General features: G+C 41.7%; 2 protein-coding genes across 5 annotated transcripts; both read right to left on the bottom strand.

The window, feature by feature from the left end:
• Positions 1–143: 143 nt before the first annotated feature.
• Positions 144–6,647, bottom strand: qng1 (Q-nucleotide N-glycosylase 1). 3 transcript variants are annotated; one of them, XM_019867175.1, is made up of 7 exons: positions 6,548–6,647; positions 6,041–6,234; positions 5,266–5,413; positions 4,605–4,717; positions 3,345–3,488; positions 985–1,183; positions 144–915 (listed from the first exon to the last, which is right to left on the bottom strand). In XM_019867175.1, exons 2-7 carry the CDS (start codon positions 6,227–6,229, stop codon positions 686–688), a joined length of 1,023 nt encoding a protein of 340 aa, XP_019722734.1. In that variant the 5' UTR covers positions 6,230–6,234; positions 6,548–6,647; the 3' UTR covers positions 144–685. The 3 variants fall into 3 exon arrangements, with proteins under 3 accessions (XP_019722734.1, XP_019722735.1, XP_019722736.1); XM_019867176.1 differs by lacking the exon at positions 6,548–6,647 and adding an exon at positions 6,326–6,469; XM_019867177.1 differs by lacking the exons at positions 6,041–6,234; positions 6,548–6,647 and adding an exon at positions 5,550–5,733.
• A 1,737-nt stretch (positions 6,648–8,384) lies between these two features.
• On the bottom strand, positions 8,385–20,952 carry hnrnpk (heterogeneous nuclear ribonucleoprotein K). Of its 2 annotated transcripts, none has more exons than XM_019867029.1 (16): positions 20,919–20,946; positions 20,118–20,223; positions 19,598–19,695; positions 19,380–19,436; positions 18,661–18,704; positions 17,262–17,334; positions 17,053–17,166; positions 15,882–16,010; positions 14,917–15,236; positions 14,572–14,619; positions 13,143–13,182; positions 12,477–12,492; positions 12,189–12,221; positions 11,611–11,669; positions 11,122–11,291; positions 8,385–9,021 (listed from the first exon to the last, which is right to left on the bottom strand). In XM_019867029.1, exons 1-16 carry the CDS (start codon positions 20,937–20,939, stop codon positions 8,991–8,993), a joined length of 1,359 nt encoding a protein of 452 aa, XP_019722588.1. In that variant the 5' UTR covers positions 20,940–20,946; the 3' UTR covers positions 8,385–8,990. The 2 variants fall into 2 exon arrangements, with proteins under 2 accessions (XP_019722588.1, XP_019722589.1); XM_019867030.1 differs by lacking the exon at positions 8,385–9,021 and adding an exon at positions 9,028–9,279 and having other exon boundaries at positions 20,919–20,952.
• Between the last annotated feature and the right edge of the window lie 381 nt (positions 20,953–21,333).

Below are 21,333 nucleotides of genomic sequence, written 5' to 3'. Positions count from 1 at the left end.
CATAAAATCTGTTGGTCCATTCAACTGCAATGACGTGCAAAGAAAAGATGGGTTAATTTTGCACTTTGAAAGACCCATGATTGAGAAATGTGAAATTATTAACAATTAATCTAGTTCAATTGTTAGCTAGTAATCCCATTCAATTTTTTTTTTTTTGCTTTCTCGTGGAATGCCTGAAGGTCTTGTGCAAACATTGACTGCTATTTAAAATTGTTCAGAATTTCCTCAACCCTGCCAAATGCCTCAGTTCCAGTTGGAAGAAAAACAGCCCAAAGCATGATGCTGCCACCACCATGCTTCACCGTAGGCACAAGTAGGGCGTTCCTGTTGGTGATTAACAGTGTTGCATTAACATCAAACATACGGCTTGTCATTATAGCCCAAAAGTACAACATTGGTTTCATCAAACCAGAACACATCATCCCTTGTGGGCCAATGAAACCAATTTGAAAAAAAAGTTCAATTGATTTCTACCTAGTTATAGCTCAGATTAATAGTGGGGAAAAGTTTTGAAATGATTTATCTTAATGTCATTCTTTTATATCATAAAAGCCTAGCATTTGAACAGGGGTGTGTAAACTTTATGTACTGTAGCCCCTGTGTGACTGACAGGAAAAAGGACAATTAAAATAATGTACATAAAGGCAGTTGGCATGGTTCCCCGACACTGGCGGCGTCTATCATATCAATAGTAAACACAACGCGTGTGGTGTATGGGAATGTGAGCCATCTCTCGGTGGTGCTGCTTGGCGTACGGCCACAAGTAGAAGTCGATAAGCACCGAGTTGATGCCACTGCTCTCGGCGCCCTGTTCCCGCGCCAGCTCATCCAGGCGGGCCTTAATGCGCTCCACTGCCCAAATGGAGCACGCCCGAATCTCCACCTCCCTGCGGTCACCTGAATGCAACAGCTCGCCTGAAGGCAGAAATGTGGGTACTGGATGCCGGTGGAAAATGCAGGTGAACCGAATGTCGTAACACATACCGCTCTTGAGCATCCGCATCAGAGCGTCCGAGTATCGCAACACACCCAGGAAGACGAGGGCCTGTGGGACCCGGTAGTCAGCAAACATAGTAAGCCAGTCCATGTTGACGATGTCTGTCGCGCCCCTGGCCGCCGTCGCCATGGCCCAGAAATCGGCCACCAGGATCTGAGCCCTCTTGTACAATGAGATCCTCCTCCCCTTAAATGGAGAATAAGTCATTCTGATGACAACAATGTTTCCTCACATGCAGTAATGTAAAATGAATTGATTCAAATTCACCCCCCAAAAATAAATAATGCTATGGAAGAGAATCACAGCCTAAGTACTGTTCAGTTGTATTTATCTTCATATTACAATACCAGGGCTGCCCCGGTGTCCAGTGGTTAGCACGTCGACCTCATAGTGCAAAGGTACCGGGTTCAATTCCAGCACCGTCCTCCCTGTGTGGAGTTTGCATGTTCTACCTGGGCTTGCGTGGGTTTTCTCCGGGTACTCCGGTTTCCTCCCACATTCCAAAAACATGCGTGGCAGGCTGATTGAACACTCAAAATTGTCCCTAGGTGTGAGTGTGAGGCAGTATTTTAACATTGGTCATGAGTGTCTGTGTCTTATGTGTTGTGTTGTATTATTTTGTGATTATGTTATCATGACTTCAAGATGGCGCCGCGAGAGTGGCTGCCTTTACAGCAGCTCCTATACTTTTTGTTCTTCTACTTTCTTCCTTTCATAACTTTGCTGCTGTAAATTGGGAATTTCTCCATTGTGAGATGAATAAACGTTTTCTTATTGTTGTTCTTATGGTGGTCGTTTTTTTTTTTTTAATTTTACTTTGTTGAGAACAGCTGAGTCAACTGTGGAATATGGCTGTAATGTACCAGATAAGAATAAAAAGTGAAGCTACAATATGAGAACTTCTGCTCTGCTATACTTTGTTCATTGTCACTTTTGCTCTTTGCCATCACCATTTTTCTTTTTTGTGATGGGATCATAAAAAAAAAAAAAAAAAACCCAACAACAAAGCAAAACGTGTGGATTTCATCCTTGAAGTCTTGCAGATTTGCTGACCTCGCGCATTGTAATGATGTTTTCAAGTCCGCCTTTTGTCTGACCTTAGTCAAAGAGAATTTTTGTCAAAGATTCTGCTTAAACAACAGCTGTATTTTCACTTTGTCATGACGTGGAATTTTCAGGGTAAAGATTCATTTAATCCACTTTGGAGTAAGGCTTGAACAAAATGTTGAATAAGTGAGGGGGACAACATGGAAACGTTTGACATACTGTCTTAACCACCTTTGGTAACTTTCCAGAGACACACACACACACAAAACACAAACAACCCAAATAAGAAACACGACATAAATAAAAGTCTCAATCTGCTACCGTCTTGCATGATGCGGATTGTTTATGCAGGATAGCCTTTCCAGAAAAGCTTCCGTGAACTTCACATTTTTGATCAAATGAAAATATTTTTTCCAAATTCAACAAAAATCATTTGCATTCCCTAATCACGTGTAGAATTTTGGAGAGGGGCAATGAATTGAATCATTTTAGAATGCCTCTGAAGCATGACAAAATGCAGAAAAAGTCATGCAAATACCTCCTATCCTGTGTATTAGGTTAACTTGGTACTTTTCCTTCTTTTTTGACATCATCTTGTGTGGTCACATCGCAAAGAAAAAGAAGCCACAAAAAAGCCAAAGAGAATGCAAAACCCATTTGTGAACACTTTCGCTCTTCTGATGTCACTCATGATGATGATGCTGAAAATGATGAAGAAAAGTAAATAAATGAATCTACTCCAGAAAATATGGTGTTCACTTTGTCATGATGCTTGGAATTTTAAAGGGGGGAAATGAATGTGATCCATTTTGGTACACAGCTATTGACACAACATCATGTGGCCACCAGATGGAGCGCTCACATTACAGGTTCTTCACTTGAGCACGCTCAACGATCAGCTCGTTCATCATCGCCATGCACCCTTGCATTGAAGACAGTGTTGGCCTCATTAGGGTCACGGATGAACTGGAATCTATCCCGGATGACTTTCGGAAAGGGACAAGGTACATCCAGGACTGCTCACCAGGGCATATATTGTCATTCAATGATTCTCAAAGTTTGGTTGAGTTCCTTTGTATTTAGCAATAAATAAATTCATTTCCGGTGGATCTTTAAAAGCTTGTTTATTTTAAAATATGTAATGGGAGAAAGATGGAGTAGTAGGAGGATACCAATGCGAGCACTGGTAGAACATGCAAACCAGAACCCAGACCCTCAGAATTGTGATACAGACGTGATGATCACTCGCCCACGTTTAAAAAAAACAAACAAAACAAAACAAAAAAAAAAAAAATCACACCTGGTAAACAGCTTCGTCTCGATAGGAGGGAATCTTCTCCACGATGAGCTCCACCATCTTCCGGGCGTCGTTCTCGGCCCGGCTGATGAAACTCTGGAAGCTTCCACCATGTTGCAACAGCACACGACCGCCTTCAGTCAGCACCTTGAAAGACAGACTCGGCATGTAAATGAGCTTGGGCGCGCTTGTTATGCCAACCTGTTAATCAGATTGAGACATCAGTCTCATTTCAACATATCTTACCTCTGTAATGGTGGAAGAGATACATTTTGCATGGAGTTGGTTATACTTCACAGCCTAACGGCGATGCTGTATCATTATAATTGAGCTAATTTAAAAAAACAAACAAACAACAGGCAATGCTCTGCTTACATAATGCTATTATGCATCATCCCTATAATTAGGATCTATAGCAGAGTAGCATTAGCACCAAGGAAAATCTTACCCTTTTTTTTTTTTTTAAAAACAACACATCGAAAGGTGACATCAAGGCCATGATAAACAACGATGTCGCTAATCGATCAAAGCCAGTACTAATTAGATCGCTCCCATGTCATCCCACACACTACAGGAATCCTATGAAATGCGATGATGTACTCATCTGTACGCGAGTGATTTCCTATGATGTCGTTACGGCTCGGCGACATCGCCTGAGTCACAAATACATCGCCAGTTGTTGTGAAAGTTAGGTGAATGTAGACTGGTATGTTGTTGTTATTTTTATTTTTTTGGTTAGGGGCCGGGGGCTCTACAGTCATCGACTTCTTTTTACAATTAAAAAATGTCGGTGTACTATTCAGCTTTGCATTACATCTTTGCTATAATTCACAAAGCTAAGACAATTTTATCGTTGACGCCTCAATATTAACCCTTTCGTGCACCCTGTAACCTGATAACATGATAAACTGTCCACTGTAGTAACCGCTGTCCCTGAAAGGGTTCATTCGTTTTTATATTTGTATTCCAGTGAAGAATGAAAAAAATGTCACTTTCCTGTTTTGTCAAGGTCTTAGGATGGTAACGGTTTCACCCTGGAACAGACTTCTCATTATTTCCTGTGAGACTCTTGTTCTTTTTGATAAAACTTCTCAATTACAAGTCGATTCAAATCTTGTCAATAAAGGTTCCGATATGGGCGCTGATTGTAAGAGATTTCTGTTCCGTTATTTTTTTTAATGAGTTTTTCTTAGAATTTCCATTGTGTACTGTACACTGTTGAAGAACGTTGAAATGTTAACATAAAGATGATAATTTTCTAACCTGATGGCGCTCCTGAAGCATGGGCATGGGCGTTTCGTTGTCAGAGCGAAGGATGTGCGCCAGCTCCTCCACGGAGATCTGGGAGAAGAACTTGGGGTCGGTAATGGGCACCCCTGAGCAGGCCAGAGAAGCAAGACACTCGGGTGTGAAGTTCCAGCAACAACAATAGCTGTCATTTCTGTCAAATAGCTCAAGCATCACTTTATAGGATTCACAGGGAGCAGTGTTCCATATGAGATGTCATTTATTAATATCCGGAGTCTAATTGCAAATGATGCAGACGACATTACGAGCAATTCCCCAAGCGGTCCAAGTTCAAGTTAAGGGCGCTCTCTCGGTAATTGGACGTGATAGAAGCAAAGCATGTGGACTAAAAGAGAGTTTGCATATTGTGAGGTAGGCTTTAGTAATGAAATAATTTTATAGATTAGTTCAAATATTTATAATGTGCAGATTTTTTTTAGGCAGCTTCTGTAGTTCAAAGTTCTTTTCAACATCACTGTCATTTTTTTTTCTAAAAAAGCAAAGGGGGGGGAAATACAAATGGATTAAAATCATAAATCAGAACAAAATAAATAGCTTTTGTTTGAAGGGCATAGCCCTATTATGAGGTGTTTCTTTATGTATCAAAAAAGGTGGTCATATAAACACGCTATCTCACCTTCCTCCATGGCTCTGGTGATGGCGGCACACAAGGTCATGTAGCCTGTGTGCGTGGTACCGCGGAAGGTCACCTCACACTGGCGGGTATCGTCATTGGGCCAGAAAGAGAAGTTCATAGTGTCAACCACGAACACCCAATTGAAGGCCTGCAGGGTATGAACGATACAATAAGCCAAATGCTAGTATACTAGTATGTAATACTACTCCGAGGAGGCAAGTTTCCATCAGCATTGTGCGCGCTGACGAGACCGAGGCAGCAACAAATGGCATTTCGGCACCCACACAAAAAGTGAAAATCACCAGGTGCAACATCAAATCTTGGCCTTGAAACACAATAGAAATCAACATGCACTATATCAATACAAAGGAAAATGTTCAATAGTTTTTATAGTGAGTCAAAGGGTAAAAAATACAATAAATTCAAAAGATTGTTTGTTTGAAAAGAAAGCAACAAAAATAAAGGTGTACCCTATTTTTGTTTGTTCTGTGTGTTCACTTGTTAGCAGGTTACTTTTTTGGGGGGGTTCATGGAGAATAACATTTGGAACAGGAAAGACTCTCCCACCTGGTATTCTGGGCCACAGGGGGCTACTTGTATTTTGACTCAAACAGCAAAAAGAAAATATTTATTTATTTGACAAAAAAGGGGGAAAAACATGGGACATGCCTCCAAGGGCACGTGGTCGTGGTCTACACCTGTTCAATTTTAATTTTAGAGTTGAAAAGTCACATTTATGTAACAGCACGAGATGTAATCTGTGATGTTGACTCCCCTGGTCAGAGGTGGGTGCAGGGGCCAGGGGGTTGGCCATCTTCCAACCACTGGCGCTCAGTTCATTACTACCCCGCAGAGCGTAGAACATCTGTGCCACCTTCCTCACGCCTTCTTCCTCCACAAACACATCCTGACTCTGCTCTGCTACAAACTGGCCTGACTCTCGAGGGAACAGGAGAGGCTCCATAGAGGCTGTGAGAAACAGATCATGCAAACATGTTTTTGTCTTCTTGTGTCAGAAACAGTAAAACAAGATGAACAGTGACCTACACATGTTATTCACAAGGACCCTGAAGATGTATGCTAACATGTTAATGTAATTATCTACCACTTTCTAAGGATTTGTCACTTAATAATCTAGCAACAATTTTGGGCAATCCAAAGCAGTCATAAATCACGTGGCAACACTTCATTTGCTGCGGTTTCAAAACTACAGTGCAGGCAGTTATTCACGTTTGTTGTTATGACATCATATCTAATTTGTTTGTTGTTAAATAAATCTTACCAATCCAATTAGGACTGTTGACTGTCACCGACTCGTACTTAAACTTCCTGTTTGAAAAGATTCCGGCCAATCACAACTGCGTAATCGACTCTTAGCCAATCACAGAGCAGTCAGCAGACGCAAACGGAAGTAGCGTCGTTTCTGTTACGAATTGACAGCGGGTTGTACGTACCTTTGGAATGTCCTTAAAGTTGACCAATGATTGACGTTGATTTTGAATTAAGGTTCACCAGAATCATTTTACAAAACAAAAATGAATGTACCCCTGGGAAAATGAACAAACTGTTAAGGACATATTAAAATTTAGTGTCCACAAATTAACAGTTCATAATCAGTCAATTTAAAGGTCAAGCGTGAAGTAATTTCAGAAAATCCCAAACAAAATATTTTATATTAAACAAAGCATGAAAAATAATCTCTATTTTGTAAATTTGACAAAGTAATTCCCTAAGTGAGTTCCTGACAGCGCCAAACCCAGATGTGTCACGTCACTTCAAGACAACAATAGCGGGGCTCACTATGGAAAGTGTACAAAGGCAGTCAAGAAATAAATTCGGAAAGTGACCTTTCAAATGTATCTGAGGATATTCGGGTGGTTGAAGTGTTGTGAGGTTATTGGCAAGATGTATATTGGATCATACAGATGCTCAGAATGCGGAGTATGTTGTATGCCCTATTCCTCAAAAAATGGTTGGACCGGTTTACTTCACGCTTGCCCTTTAAAGGATGACAAGTAGTCACTGTGTCGTTCAGGGACTTGGTGTGTACCACAGAGAGCCTCTGAAGATTGCAGTATAAAGAAAATTGTTGACAAACATTGATGAAAGAAAACACTAAGGTGTCTCAACAGTTCCTCTGATTTCACTTGCACATGTTAAGTTTAAAACCGGGGGATTTAACCAATGAAAAATGGATGACAAATTGAAGACATTGATCATTCACACTTATAGCTACATCCAAAGAAATTAAAGGCAAAGGCACATCAGTGTCAAATCGAACCATTCATTGTTTGAGTCAAAGGGAGGTCACTGATGTGGACAGCAATCCCAATAAAGCTAGACTGGAATATGCCACCAAGCATATTGACAAGTCACAAATCTTCTGGGAGACAACCCATTGGACAGTTCAGGGAAGGAAAAATAAAAAAGGGGGTTAAGCTTGGTCTCAGTTAATTGGTCTTGCAACAGGGTTACCCCAAAGCGAATGAGTAACACCACCAAGAACAGCTGAGGGGCGAACAGGGCCTTCTCTGAAAGTGCCCTTCCAACTGAAACAGTTGGTTCATGACTGAGTTGGGGGTCACAGGTGCATTAGTCTCAAAATAAATTATAAAGGGTGTGTCACTAAACGTTTATTTATGAGCAGGCCTGTTTTAAGTTTAATTTTAAATGTGAATCTACTGAACCCCAAATTCAAAGAAATGTCAATTAACATTGAGGAATTTTCAGTAAATTTACATTTTTACATCTGTGCTGTATGTTGCACATACTGCGCATTTGACAATAAAGTTGTACTTGACTTATGTAATTTTTTTTCAGTTTCAAGTGATTTCAGTGACCATTGTTTTTCTTTTATTAATTGAGCACCAAACAATTATGTACAGTACCTTTAGGAGACCCAGCAAATCAATCTGTTTAACCCCCCCACCACACACACAATTTTGACAGTTGGGTGCAGCATTTAACTATTTGAAGCAAACGTGAGGGGAAAAAATTTGGGGACGACGACCTACGGATTCAGATTGATTTAAAAACAAACAATACTAAAAGGGCCTTAAAATTCAGCAACTGGGGCAGATGCACCCCATATATGTAAGAAAAACAAACTTGGAACAAGCTGAGTAAAAAGTGGCAACTTTATTCATTTTACAACTTGACAAATGTTTTACAGCATTGACAACGACTGTAGTCGAGAGCATAGACATGGGTCTTGTTTATTTTTCAGATCAATTCCAAAACAAAAATTCTTGCAGGTATCCCAAAGGATGGAAACTACTGAATTTAACGCACACAAAAACATTAATTATTTTGATAGAATAGCCAGCGTGTACTGTTACGCGTCACAGCATACCCCAAAAACTGTTAAAAAGAACAGGGGAGCAGTAATGGGACGCGTGAGTCAGCACTATACACACAAAAACAAGCATCACAAATAAGGTTATTTAAATCTGCTGGGAGAAATTAGATTTTTATTTTACGAAGTGTACTTCAAACAGTAAGCAGGTAAACTAAAAAAAAACAAAAAAAACCCTACATTTTTAAAGAATGCAGAACATCTTTGATGCACAGGAATGTTGAACATCACATTAAAAATATAAAAATGAAATTACCCCCCCCCAAAAAGTACCCACAATCCAGAATAATAGTCTGACGGGGGTGTGTATGAGGGAGGGGGAAAAGGGGTTGGGGAGGGGCAATCTGCTCGAGTCAATCCTGGGGGATGTCTACAGCAATTGACCAGAGAACTGCTTCACACTGAAATAAAGAGTAAAATGCACAAGAACTTCAATTAACAAGTCATTACAAAAAGAAAAAAAAAGTCTTCATCATAGGCTACAGCAGGGGGTTGGACGATGAGGGTGGTGGTGGGGGAGGGGGGTAAAAGAACAATTCGGTGGGCAAAAACAAACCAAACCAAATAAGCAAATGCACAAAAATAAAAAAGGGGAGGGGGGGAAAAGTGAAACATGGGGGTGGGGGGGTTAGTCCTTGAGTCCAAGCAGGTGCAGCACACTGAAGGGGGTGGAGAGGGAGGAAAGAGGGAGGCAGGGTTAGTTACCATGGCAACACCACTGCTAATTAGATAGTAGCAGCAAGCAGCAGGTTGTACAGCTGTATTAACGTCGACAAAAAGAAGGAAGTGGTGTGTTGTATACGTGCCTACTGGTTGCCAAGGGAGACAGAAGAGGAGGAGCCCTCTGCTATTTGGCAGACTGTGATTTGTTGTCACTTGATCTAACTAAAAACAACAAAATCACTAGTCTTCCACACAGCAGCAGCCAGGGGAAGAATCACTCCACTCCCTGCTTCACACTGCAACGGCTTCGAAGGGGGTGGCGGGGATTGCGGGATTGAGTTTATGATACATTTCTTTTTTTCTCTTTCCAATTCAAGGAACCTTGAGGAGTCCAATTGTAAACCCCCCAAAAATTGCTTGCCTCTCCTTAGCCGTTTAGTGTAAGAGGAAGGTTTGAACTACTTGCAGATTGCATGGGGAAGAAAGGAAGGGTGTTAGTGGAAAGACAGCAGGCAAGAGACACTAGAGATACAGCACGAATGCATTTCACAACCATTTCTAAACATAGCATTTGAGAAATTGCCTGAATTACATATTGTGTGTGTCTGCTAAAAAGAGACACGCTAACACGGGGGGGGGGGGGGGGGGGGGGGGGGGGTGTCTTTTGAATACACTGGACAGGCACTAGAGCAGGAGCAGGGAACCTTTTTATTCTGCGTGTCCATCGATGGCCATAAATTTATGAAACCACAGGACGTAGCCAAACAGATGTATTGTAAACTATTAACTTTTGTGGTTTACATGTTCAGGGCCTTTTTTTCAAACAATTCCTTGTAATTTAATTGAAATTGTGTTCTCTTTATATTCTCTCTGCACCTACAACATACTCAAACACTACGCATGTCTACCATATTTTTTAGACCTGAGTCCAAGTCGCTTGATTTTGAGGATCTGTCAATAGAGTTCTGATCAAATACCTCGGCTATGTATGAAGGAGAGGGGGGGAAAAATAGCACATCCAAAGTAGCTTCTTTTTGATGTTTTTTTAAACAAAACTATCCCAAGATGACACCTCTGATATGGCTTGTGGCGCATGGTTTTAACAAAATGGAAATTTCAATTCACACCCTCTCCCCTTTTTGGGTGGTGCAAAGCAGTTTTTCAGGTGGCATATTAAATTAGTTTTGTCAAATGCGGCTCGTATTGCAAATTGCCGTTGCACTGTCTTGGCTTTCCACATTAAAATATTTCCATACTGGAGACATGATCATTGTTAAATGACGCTAGATTAACGTTAGCTTCCAGCAAACACGACGAGGACGTTCTCCCACTGGCCGAGTTACAATGTCGCGTAGTATTTAATACTACTAATAAATGTGTGTGTGTATATATGTATGAGGGTTTTTTTTTTTTTGGCAATATCTGTGTACCTCTAGATTATTTTGTAGCCCTTCGAGGGGAGGAAATGATCCATTTCCACCAATTCCGATCAGCTGAAAATATGACGTCGATAGGGCCCAATGTCTGATTGCGTGATCAGGACATCCCTATCAAATACTCACATTTTTATATACTGGAGAAATGGATGAATTATTGGAAAGGGTCAGGCCCCTCAACATTAAATTCATCAACCCCATTTAGCATGGACATAGAAAAAAAGCATAAAGACAAACAGGACAGGATGTTGTCCATTTTAGGTTTTAAATTTTCCATTTCATATTCCGGCAAACTTAACCTAGTTGTTTTGAAGAATTGTACCCAGGTTCCCTCACCCCTGCACTAGAGAATGAGACAAACATCGAAGTAGTTTAGAGTGAGAGGGTCAGAGTAGAACTTGCCTGTTCTGTAGAAGATACTGGGCATTCTGGATCTGATCCTGGGTGCCCACAATAGTAATGATGCGGTCCTCTGAGCCCTCTAGAGGCTCGTCGATCTTGATGGATGCGCCGGAATCATGCCGGATCTGCTTGATCCGCTGGCCACCCTTGCCGATGATGGAGCCCGCCAGCTGGCACGAGCCATTGCAAATTGCGGCGGTGGTGGGGAGGAGGAAAAGGAAAAGAAGCAGATGCACAAACATATTAGTCAGGGACCAAACCTTCAATTAGATACAAGCCAGGCACATTTGGGAACAATCTGACAAGTGTTTTTGGGTTACAGTACATATTGATATCGGGGCTTATATGGCAGGCAATATCCATTTCTGTAATCACAGTCCTCACAATACTAAGCATTTCATGATATGCAGTGTTCAATTTGGATCTGTTTAATTTCAAGTGTTAAGAGGTGTATTACCCTACATCGAACACATCATTTGATTAACTCACGTCTTTGGGGATGGTCACTTGTGTGGTGATGACCGGGTCATTGTAGGAGCCCCGTCCACCTGACGGCAACAAATTGAACAGTTATAAAACACTGCAGGACAATACCGCTTTAGGGGGGAAAACACAGTATTCTTCAAACAGGTCGCAAGGATGAGCCTCTTTCACACACAAAAATTGGAGCCTCAAAAGAAGCTGCAGCATGTATCAGCCTGTGTCTTTCACACATCAGACAGTGGAAGTGGGATGTTGCCCTAACAGCAGGCGCTTTCACACTGGGACACTGCATCCCACAAACAGATAATTAGAGGACGGCAGTCATCCATGCATGGTGTGACATATAACAGGGCGGGGGATGAGAGTGTTAAACTTCACACCGCAATCGCGGTTAACGCTTTTATGACTCTGATACTACCCCCAAGGGTAAATTACTGGCAAGACAATTTCATATCCCCAACCAATTATGTGCTTTGGTTGCCATTTTAACACAACAGTGACAAGTAAAAATCACAGTAATTAAAATACAATTTATTAAAAATAATGCTAATTATAAGAATAAAAAATGTCCGCTTTGGACTCACCTGACTGGTAGCTATCCCAAGAAGAGCTGTTGTCTGCACAGAACAGAAAAGAGCAATGCTCAAAGACATTTTGGACAGTTAGTAAAATAAAATCACACATGCAACTTCCTATTTTTTTTCTATTGAACAGAAGTTCATAATTTGTTTCGTGTAAAATGTCATTTCTCTGGGCTGTGACCGTTCAACATCACGAACATCAATCTACACGCACAAATTCAAATAGTCGAAAAATCACTGCATTTTATACTACATGCTTGCAATCCGGCCATAAAAAGGTGTATGACTTACCATATCCTCCCCCACTCTGTGAAAACCAAAGAGAAAAGGACAGAGGTTAGCAAGGGGCCACATCTCTGTTCGCATCCCGCATGAGGAGTGCATGCTAAGACCGGCATCTCCATGCATCGTCAATGGAGCAGACGCAACTAAAAGTCAGCCAGTTTTCATCCATATGCCAGACTCCTCCTCCTTCCCCCCTCCTTCCAATCAGCCCCCATTTTCACCTGCTATTCAGCGGCTGCTGTCGCCAGGGCAACAGGCGATTCAAAACGCTGTTGCTGGGCAACGGCAGGCAGTATCCTGCCAGCTCTCAGAGAGGGCGGTGGGTGAGAGAGAGAGTCTGTCAACAAAGCGTTATTGCCTAGCAACCAACTGTGGTCACCGCCACTCTCTCTCTCTCTTTGCACAGAAAAACAAGCCGGCCATGAAAAAGTACACAGTAAGAGGGTAATTATAACTGATTACTATGGGATGCCTCCAGCTGGGGCGATTACAGTCGTTTTGGAGAGATGGCTGGTACATACAAGCGGGAGAGTTGGGTTTTAATAAAGCTCGGGCGTGAGTGCAACACAATGCACAATCACAGCTTGTCACAAACCGGTTGTGAGCAGCATGCACTAGCCTCAGGATGCCGGCAGCGCGCGAGCTGCATGCATTTAAGCAAGGGTCACTAACCATGTTATCACTGTAGCGATCCGGTCTACCTCTTCTGTCACTGGTCATGAAAGAGAAACAGAGGGAAAGGGGGGGGGGTGAGAATGTGGGTGGGGGTGGAACAAAATAGAAATGCTTTGAAAAAAAAATGCTTGAAAACGTTCCAAGGGGGGAGGAGAGGAAAAGAAATTGCGGTCCAGGTCAACCTGCACACACACGCTGAGCAAGATTACAGTATAAACACATTTTCTCCCAGCCATCTTCCCACACAGTCACAGGAACAGCTCTGACAGTGTTATGGTGAGAGGAGTGACAGGTGGTGGTGATGAAGATCAGAGCCAAGGGCTGCTGCTTGCTGCTCCCACCCGTCGTAATGTGCATTTATTTGCTAGCCTTGTCACTACTGCTGAGGACATTTGTTTGGAATCTCATTTTCTTCACTTGATTTTCCGTATGTTCAGTCGTTATGTTTAGAATCATTTGTTGTATCGACAAGATGCATTGGTATGATATAAACGGACTCATTTAAAACCGAAAACCCACCGGTGGTGTCCAAGTATACTTGTACAGCGAGCAGAAGTGCTTGCCGTCAGTCATATTTGACATGATTACTGGTTTCTACTCACCAATTACTTGACACGGCTGTCAGAAATGAGCAGCCTTTTTTGAACAAAGTCAAGCACCGTGCTTTTGTGATGGTGTAGACTGCTATGTTAGCTTCTGGCGCTAACCAGCTGGCTTGCGAGAGGTTTGTGTGTTGTTTTATCGCTTTACATTAGGGGTTCTTGTGTCGAAAAAGCAAGGATGGGCGAGTCCCGATACCAGTTATCAGTATCCATCCGATATCGGCCTAATTTCAAGGTATCCAATTACATGCAAAGGCCGCTGATACCAGTCACAGTTGCTGCCTTGTGGTCATTCTATCAAGAAGGTAAATGATATGCCTGGTTATCAAAATTGCATCCATATCAAGCATCTCAAATGTCCATTAAAATGACAGTTCTCTATGTTTACTAGTTGCTTTTATATTAATGATTAACATGCATTATTTTTATTATATGAACCAGTCAAGTGGGGGGGGGGACAGTACGGCAACAACTGAGCTTTGCTCTCTTGTGCTGCAGGACCACATCATCTTAAACCAGTGTGCAAAAAAGTTTGCCCATTGTGCGCAGTTTTGCATTAGCATCTGACAATCATCTACACTACTACATATTAAAAAAAGAGGTCATGAGCAAAGGGGAGCTCACACTACTCTTCATTCAGCAATGAAAAGTACCACTCGTGGAAAAGGGGAACTGGGATGAGGAATTAAATACAGAGACTGACAAATAGAGGAATAAAGAAAACATAAGGGGATCATCACTTTGGGAGAAGTGACACAGGGTGTGTGTGTGTGTGTGTGTGTGTGTGTGTGTGAGAAAAACAAGAAAAAATTAACAAAACTTACTTTGACCTTTCATCTGAGCCACGGTATGAGTCATAGTAACGATCATCTCTGGAAAAGATGGAGATGGGGGGAGAAAAAAAAAAAGAAACACTGAGACAGCCAGGCATAACAACATACACTTCATGAAATGAAATGGACAATAAATATATTGTGTGCATTGCACATCACTGAATTTCAGTCAGAAAACTGGACACCATTTATCCAACGAAATTGGAAATGTAACGCAAGTGTGTGCACTATAGAAACAAATATAAGCAACCACACGTCTCATGCAAACAACACGCGTTTATCTTTCATTTAATTTTAAAGGCTGAACAAGGAAGAAGAATGAAATGAACTTCTTACCCGCCTCTGTGTGAGCGACCCATCGACATAGTGTGACCTCGGTTCCTGCTCTGGTGGTGCGGGGGAGGACCCCGCCGGGGGCTGATGTCATCGTAATCCCTGCGAGAGGGGGGCAGCGGTCCCCGAGCCGACCTGCTGGAAGACATTCGATCGTAGCCGCGGTCGCCGGCGCTTGGGCGGCTTCCTCGTATGGGAAAACTGTTCATTAGCCGGCGGCTGCTGCTGCCCCTCTCCTCGTATGCCATCGTGAAGCCTCCATATTCATAGGTTTCGTCATAGAAATTGGGATCGTATGGCTGTGAGCGGCCCTTGATGGGAGCCTGCAAAAAGAAAGGAATTGAGGCTCGTGAACGCCAGTCATTTAAAGTTGGATTAACGCAACCATCCGCGCTCACACTCACACCTAGGGACAAATTAGAATGTTCCATTTACCTGCCATGCATGTTTTTGGAATGTGGGAGGAAACCGGAGTACTCGGAGAAATCCCACACCGGCACGGTGTGGGTGTAGCATATTTAAATCCTATTTAATGATCTCTCCTTTTGCTGGTATTTAGCAGTAACTTTTCTTTAATGCATTTCTTGTGTTTGATCAGTTGAGTGTGTGTATACATCAGTGTCTTTTGACATGAAGCTCACATTTCTGGAGTTGACAGTTCAACAGACCTCAGATTTGTTGCCACATCTGAAAGGGGTCTGATTCCGTTCTGAAGAGATGTTGGTCGATGCATGCAACCCACCCCCCCAAAAAACAACCCCCCCCCCTCCCCTGGATGGATGGATGGACTATATAACGCAAACAAAGTCAATAGATGGTATGACATATACACCATCTCGTGCGGGCCATCTAAAAATTATATTCAATAAGGATGACAAATGTCGCTATAAAACTCATGTTATGAACTTAAGTCATCAGACATGTATGTAGAAAAGTCTGTCAAACACATGTCTTTCTCTCTCACTTACAACAGCGATGACCTCCAGCATGGTCTTGATACATTCAACCACGCGCTCCATTTTACCGCCGACCAGCACAACACGGTCTGTCGACTGAGGACAACAATCCTGATAGAGCTTGATACTGGTCTTTGTATTCTAGGGGAAAACGAACACAAGAAGACATGTTTACAACAAAGCATCTGATTTTTAGAGGAAAAAAATGATTAAATCCTGAGCCAGAAAAGGAATGGTGTGATCATACAATTACAGTATTTACCCATATAGTGTAGTGCCCAGGGGTGCCCATTTACACAACTGCAGAGCATCAGGCATCTATTCGGGTCAAGGTTGTTTGCAATCTCGTTTGAGTGTGTATGCCATTTTAAGACACTTGTAAGGTAAATTAAAGGATCTCCTGTGGTAATATTGAATAAGTAAGTCAATAAATAAATAAAAGTAAATAAATGTGACACTTTAAACTGAGTCTTTTACCTCAGCTTTAGAGATTCCACATTTGCTTTGCAGGCAATGTGCATTATGATAATCACGTCTATGGTAGGATCTGTGTTGTTATAGTTTCACTATACAGGAAAAAAGATGGCGTCTATATGGTGAAAGGTATTTGTACACGTGGATGTGCTCACCCGTTGACTGAGGCATTGCGCCTGTTAAGAGTTGGGGCCATAAGCTGAAGAAATGTGGCGTAATTGACACATGAATATCGTGGGGGTTTTAATATTGGCAGATTTTCTCCCCCAACATTTTGTAATCTGTTTGTTTGCACCTGAGCTCGAGTCACTTGAGTTTGAGAATCTGCCTGTACCCGAGTCCCGATCAATATTTCAATGCAATGAAGACGAAAAAGACCACATCTAAATTGTCTCAATCACCTTGCTTATTTTGAATTAAGGCATCACAAGATGATACCTTTTTATGTCAGCAGCAGTTCAAATCAAGTAAAGAACTAAAATATTTTAGTCTTGACTTCAGAAATGGAAAAAAAATGTATAACCAATCTCTTTCCAGCCAATACTGATGTGCCGAAAACCATGTGATTGACCCCGATTTCCAACCATGTCGACAAAATCGGGACAACTCAAAAACAAATGTTAAGTTTTTTTTTTTTTTTTTTGAGTAAGAAACGTTTCATTATGCAAGTTGGGAAAAAATATATAAATATCTATATATCTATATATACCTCTCGGAGCTCCTTAATCTTGGCGCCCTTCACTCCAATGATGGAGCCAGCCAGGCTCTGGTGGATCAGTAGACGCAGATCACACTCAAAATCCATGCCATTGTACTGCTGGTACTGCGGAGCACGTGTTAAATGTTAATATAGCTCATCCGCTTGGTTAAGAGTGCAAGTCTCCAAACATGTCGAGGCAAACAGATCGAGTCCTTTACCTCCTCCAGTGTAGGGATGATCTTGAGCATGATCTCACCAATGGTCTCTATGTCAGCGCAGATGCACAGGATGCTTTACAATGCACATGCCAATGACAAAGCAGTGGCGATGCAGGGAGCCCATGAGGCATCCCAGAAGGAAAGGAGGAGGGGGTCGCATATTAGATTAAAGAATTCAATAAGAAAACCAGTCAAAAGTACATTTGTTCAACCTAACCAAAATTATTCAAACGTTAGGTCCATTATTCTGTTAACTTGTGAAGGTAGAGCAGTAATTATGCCACACTGTAGCTGTCAAAAAGCTACAAAACTCAAGGTGATTACAAAGAGACTTTTCTAGGTCTTTTGTCCAGATCAGATAAAAAAATAAAATAAAAAAATTAAGAGACGAAAAAGGGAAACCAAAAGAAAGTGACAGCAATCAGTGACCACTGGAGGGGCAAGACGGGAGAGTGAAATCTGGGGACAATCTGTCTGGTGGGGGGTTAAAAAAAAAGTTGCACCAATGCGCACTAAAGAGAATTCACAAGCACAAATCTGGTGTGGGTGCTCACGTCAGTACTATGATTTAGACTACATACATCAAACATGCTATTAAAGACCATTCAAACATGAACTCATTGTCTTGAACAGCAAGTTTGACTAGTGATGTCTGCACCCAGTCAGCGAGAAAATAAGAAAGTCAACAGAAGAAGGTGAGTACTAGAGGTAAAATTAAGATTTGCACTACTGGCGCCGGTGCCAATAAGGTGATAGTGGGAGAAGCCATACTATATAACCGAATGATGCATATTCGAGCAGGATTGGGACAGTGGCATCCTGCACGTTCAAAAAATTGCAGCAATTAGTGGTTACACCGAAATGAAGCAAAAAGCAGGTGACCAAGGACACAAACATGGTGTTTGAACTGTACCAGGGAATGGGGTGGTCGGCTAAGGCTCGTTATATAATGGAACAAGGAAGAATGGGTTGGCACAGGACACAGCGGAAGATTTATGGGACTAACACACAAATAAAGCACCCATAACACTGACTTTAAGAGGGCGGAAGATAGGAAAATATAATCATTAATGAAAAACAACAAAAGCATCTGAGCTGGCACAACAAAAAGCAGATTTTAACAAGATTGAGGAAAAAGACCAGTGGCGGACTGAAAAATCTGATAAACAATTGATGTGACTTAAAAATAAAAACAAAACAAAAACAAAAAAACAACAAAAAAAAAAAAAACGGAAAAACAACTTTGGACATTAAGGCTTTTTTTTTTTTTTTTAACCATGGCTAACATACAGTGAACACAAGTAGGTTATCAAATACTGTTGAGCTGATAAAGAGGCAGGATCTTCTTGTCTGTTTGACCTGTAGTCAGGCAGTGAGAGGGAGGAGCTTAGGGACATACCGCTCGGGCCCACTGCTGTCTGGGACTGACACACTGGCATTGTACTGGGCGTGGTGGCATGGGCAGAGGGGCCGGGGCCATTCGAGCGCGGATGTCATTCGAGTAAGGCGCCCGTTTAGGGAACGGGGCGCGATTATGGGCAGGGCCAACCGGGGTCAGGTGGGCGGGCGGGCGCAGGAGGGGCCGTCCAGAACATGGGCAACAGAGGAGGAAGTGGGCAAAAAAGTCAACAGCAAAATAATAAACAAGGGAGAGGGGAGAGGGGGAACAGTTTTAATATACAGGCTCTACACTGATCATGTGTTGAATTCTCTTAGATTGGCTTGGCAAAGAGGAGGAGAGAAGGTGACATTGGAAAAGAGAGATCATGGCATATTAAGAACATGAAGAGTTCAACGTTTGGGAACAGACCAGAAGACAGCAGGAGATGGGAGGGGGAGGGGTGGGCAAACTGGAGGCAATGACTGAGTGAAATAAAAAAAGACTTGGCCAGGTTACCTGAATGCCACACTGTGCTCTTCTTTGACTTTATCATTCAGAGGTAGAAACAACTTAACAGTAGGACTGGTCCAGTTTAAACTACGTTAACATGGTCATCTTAAGTTCAGAGTTACCCAGGGACATTGCTATCAAAGAAAAACTGCTGCCCAATACAGGGTTTCAGAGGCTGTGGAAAGAGGGGAAATACAAAAAGGAACAAAACTTCAACATGTACTCACGTCTGAACGCAGTGCTTTGATGTTTTTGCCACCCTTCCCGATTACAGCTCCTGCATTCTGTCAGTCAAACAAAAATGAAGAGAAATGGACAAATCAGACAGATAGTGGAACAGAGAGGAAGACGGACAAAAAAAAAAAAAAAAATACAACAATAAGATGGTATATATCAGCACGTCTATTGCTGAGAACATAAAAAATAAAAAGGATGGCTCGTTTACTTTGCTCTGCAGGAGGATGCGGAGCTCAATCATCTCGTCCGAGCTCCTGGAGCGCTTAAACGATTTCTGCTGATCTGCATCCTCGGCAGGACGCTTACCTGCCGCAAAGGAGATAAACAGACAGCGTGAAGCCGGCTAACATTCATGCCACATAAAAGAGAAAACAGTGGAACCTCAGACACCAATTGTCTTACAGCTTGCCAATTTTGAAGTTTGGCCAAAATAAACCTCAAATGGCAAAAAAAAAAAAAAAACTTTGGACATTAGATTGTCCTTTGTGCGATGCCTCTTTTCATCAATACTTGCAGCACAGCACCATTCAGATTATTTTTCCAATTCTGTTTTTCTTTGTGTATTTGTGTGTGTGTGTGGGGGGGGGGGGCTGTGTTTTTCATGGACAATGTGCATTGGAGGTTCATTAGTGGTTTTTGTAAAATATTTGGGGTTTAGTGTGTGTGTGTGTGTGTGTGTGTGTGTGTGTGTGTGTGTGTGGCGGTATCATCACACGCACAGTTATTACCGTTTGTCTCTGTGCTGAATGAGGAATCGTCTTGCTGGTCGTCTTTTATGTCCATGATCCCCTCTGAAGGTGGAGGAAAAAAATGGGATCCGCTTGTTGTGGTTACCTGTGAAACATAATGTGAGAGAGTGATGGTGGGGGGAGAAGTAACCATTTAATTTAATGTGCTTGCGTGGAAATCAGGATTTGGCCACTAAGATCCAAAAGAGGAACCGGCACAAAAACTGAAGTAGTGTGATGTCCCAGCATGAGCCAGAGTCAGCAATGTGCTCTCATCATTAACTATTGATTTTTAGTTGCTGCTGAACATTTAGTCACATTCAATTTGACGTCGCAATTTGGTAGAAAAAAAAATGTTCAAATCGCATAGGCTACAATGTGTGTGTGTGTGTGTGTGGGGGGGGGGGGGGCTGATTCATTTCTGTCGGCTTAAACACGCGTGCACGCACAATACATACGCTTACGAGGTGCAGTCCATGTTTACATCATTTAATGAAATAAAAAAGTTGAGGAGTAAAGCCATAGATGTTTGCATTATTCTTGTAATTTGATTATTGAAATGAAAACATGTATACAAATTAGTTTTAATTGTGGCTGAATAATTAGTCACATTCAAATTGACATTGCAATTTGACAGAAAAATGTTCAAATCGCATAGGCTACAATTTTTTAGAATGCTTCATTTCAGTCGGCTGAGATTTTTTGCTTACGAGGCGTAGTCCAATCCATGTTTACATATCATTGTCGAACTAAATTAAGAAGTTGAAGAGATAAAGCCACGGACGTTTGCATTTTTCTTACTGATTGATGTCTATGCCACATTTGTTGGGTAGAATGTTGTACAGTTGTCACACTGAACACATAAAAAGACCGGAAGTCAAAGTGTTTTGGAAGTTAACAATTTTCATTGAAGTAGATAAACTGTGTTTCACATTAATTCGCCTTTATTTTGGCATAAAACCAACCGAGAAGGAAAAATATTCATGTAAGATGAATCTGATCTTTGTTCATTGTATTATAGATTAAAATATTGTTTAGGTTGGTTTAAAAATGCCCAAGAGGACCTTGAAACTTTATATCGCATATTAACTTGAAATTGTAAAATTGAGGAAAACAAAAATCCCATTTGGGCTAAATCATTTTCCAAAAGAGTTCAGTCCAATCATTTATTGTGTGTGAAACTTGGAGCTTGAGTACACTATATATTACATTTTAA

Source organism: Hippocampus comes, unplaced genomic scaffold (assembly GCF_001891065.2).
Source record: "Hippocampus comes isolate QL1 unplaced genomic scaffold, H_comes_QL1_v1.1 scaffold322, whole genome shotgun sequence".
In the NCBI taxonomy this organism is placed as follows: domain Eukaryota; kingdom Metazoa; phylum Chordata; class Actinopteri; order Syngnathiformes; family Syngnathidae; genus Hippocampus; species Hippocampus comes.
This window is presented reverse-complemented; position numbering and strand designations above follow the sequence as displayed.

Excerpts from the sequence above, each read along its gene's own strand:
- qng1 (XM_019867175.1), bottom strand. The coding sequence starts at position 6,229 with ATGGAGCCTCTCCTGTTCCCTCGAGAGTCAGGCCAGTTTGTAGCAGAG. Across the intron at positions 5,414-6,040 it reads CTGCACCCACCTCTGACCAG|GCCTTCAATTGGGTGTTCGT; the intron begins GGGAGTCAACAT and ends CATACCCTGCAG. Across the intron at positions 916-984 it reads GATGCGGATGCTCAAGAGCG|GCGAGCTGTTGCATTCAGGT; the intron begins GTATGTGTTACG and ends TTCTGCCTTCAG.
- hnrnpk (XM_019867030.1), bottom strand. The coding sequence starts at position 20,939 with ATGTGGCATAGACATCAATCA. Across the intron at positions 19,437-19,597 it reads GCATCCTCCTGCAGAGCAAA|AATGCAGGAGCTGTAATCGG; the intron begins GTAAACGAGCCA and ends TTTGACTGACAG. Across the intron at positions 17,335-18,660 it reads GACAGCAGTGGGCCCGAGCG|CATCCTGTGCATCTGCGCTG; the intron begins GTATGTCCCTAA and ends TGCATTGTAAAG.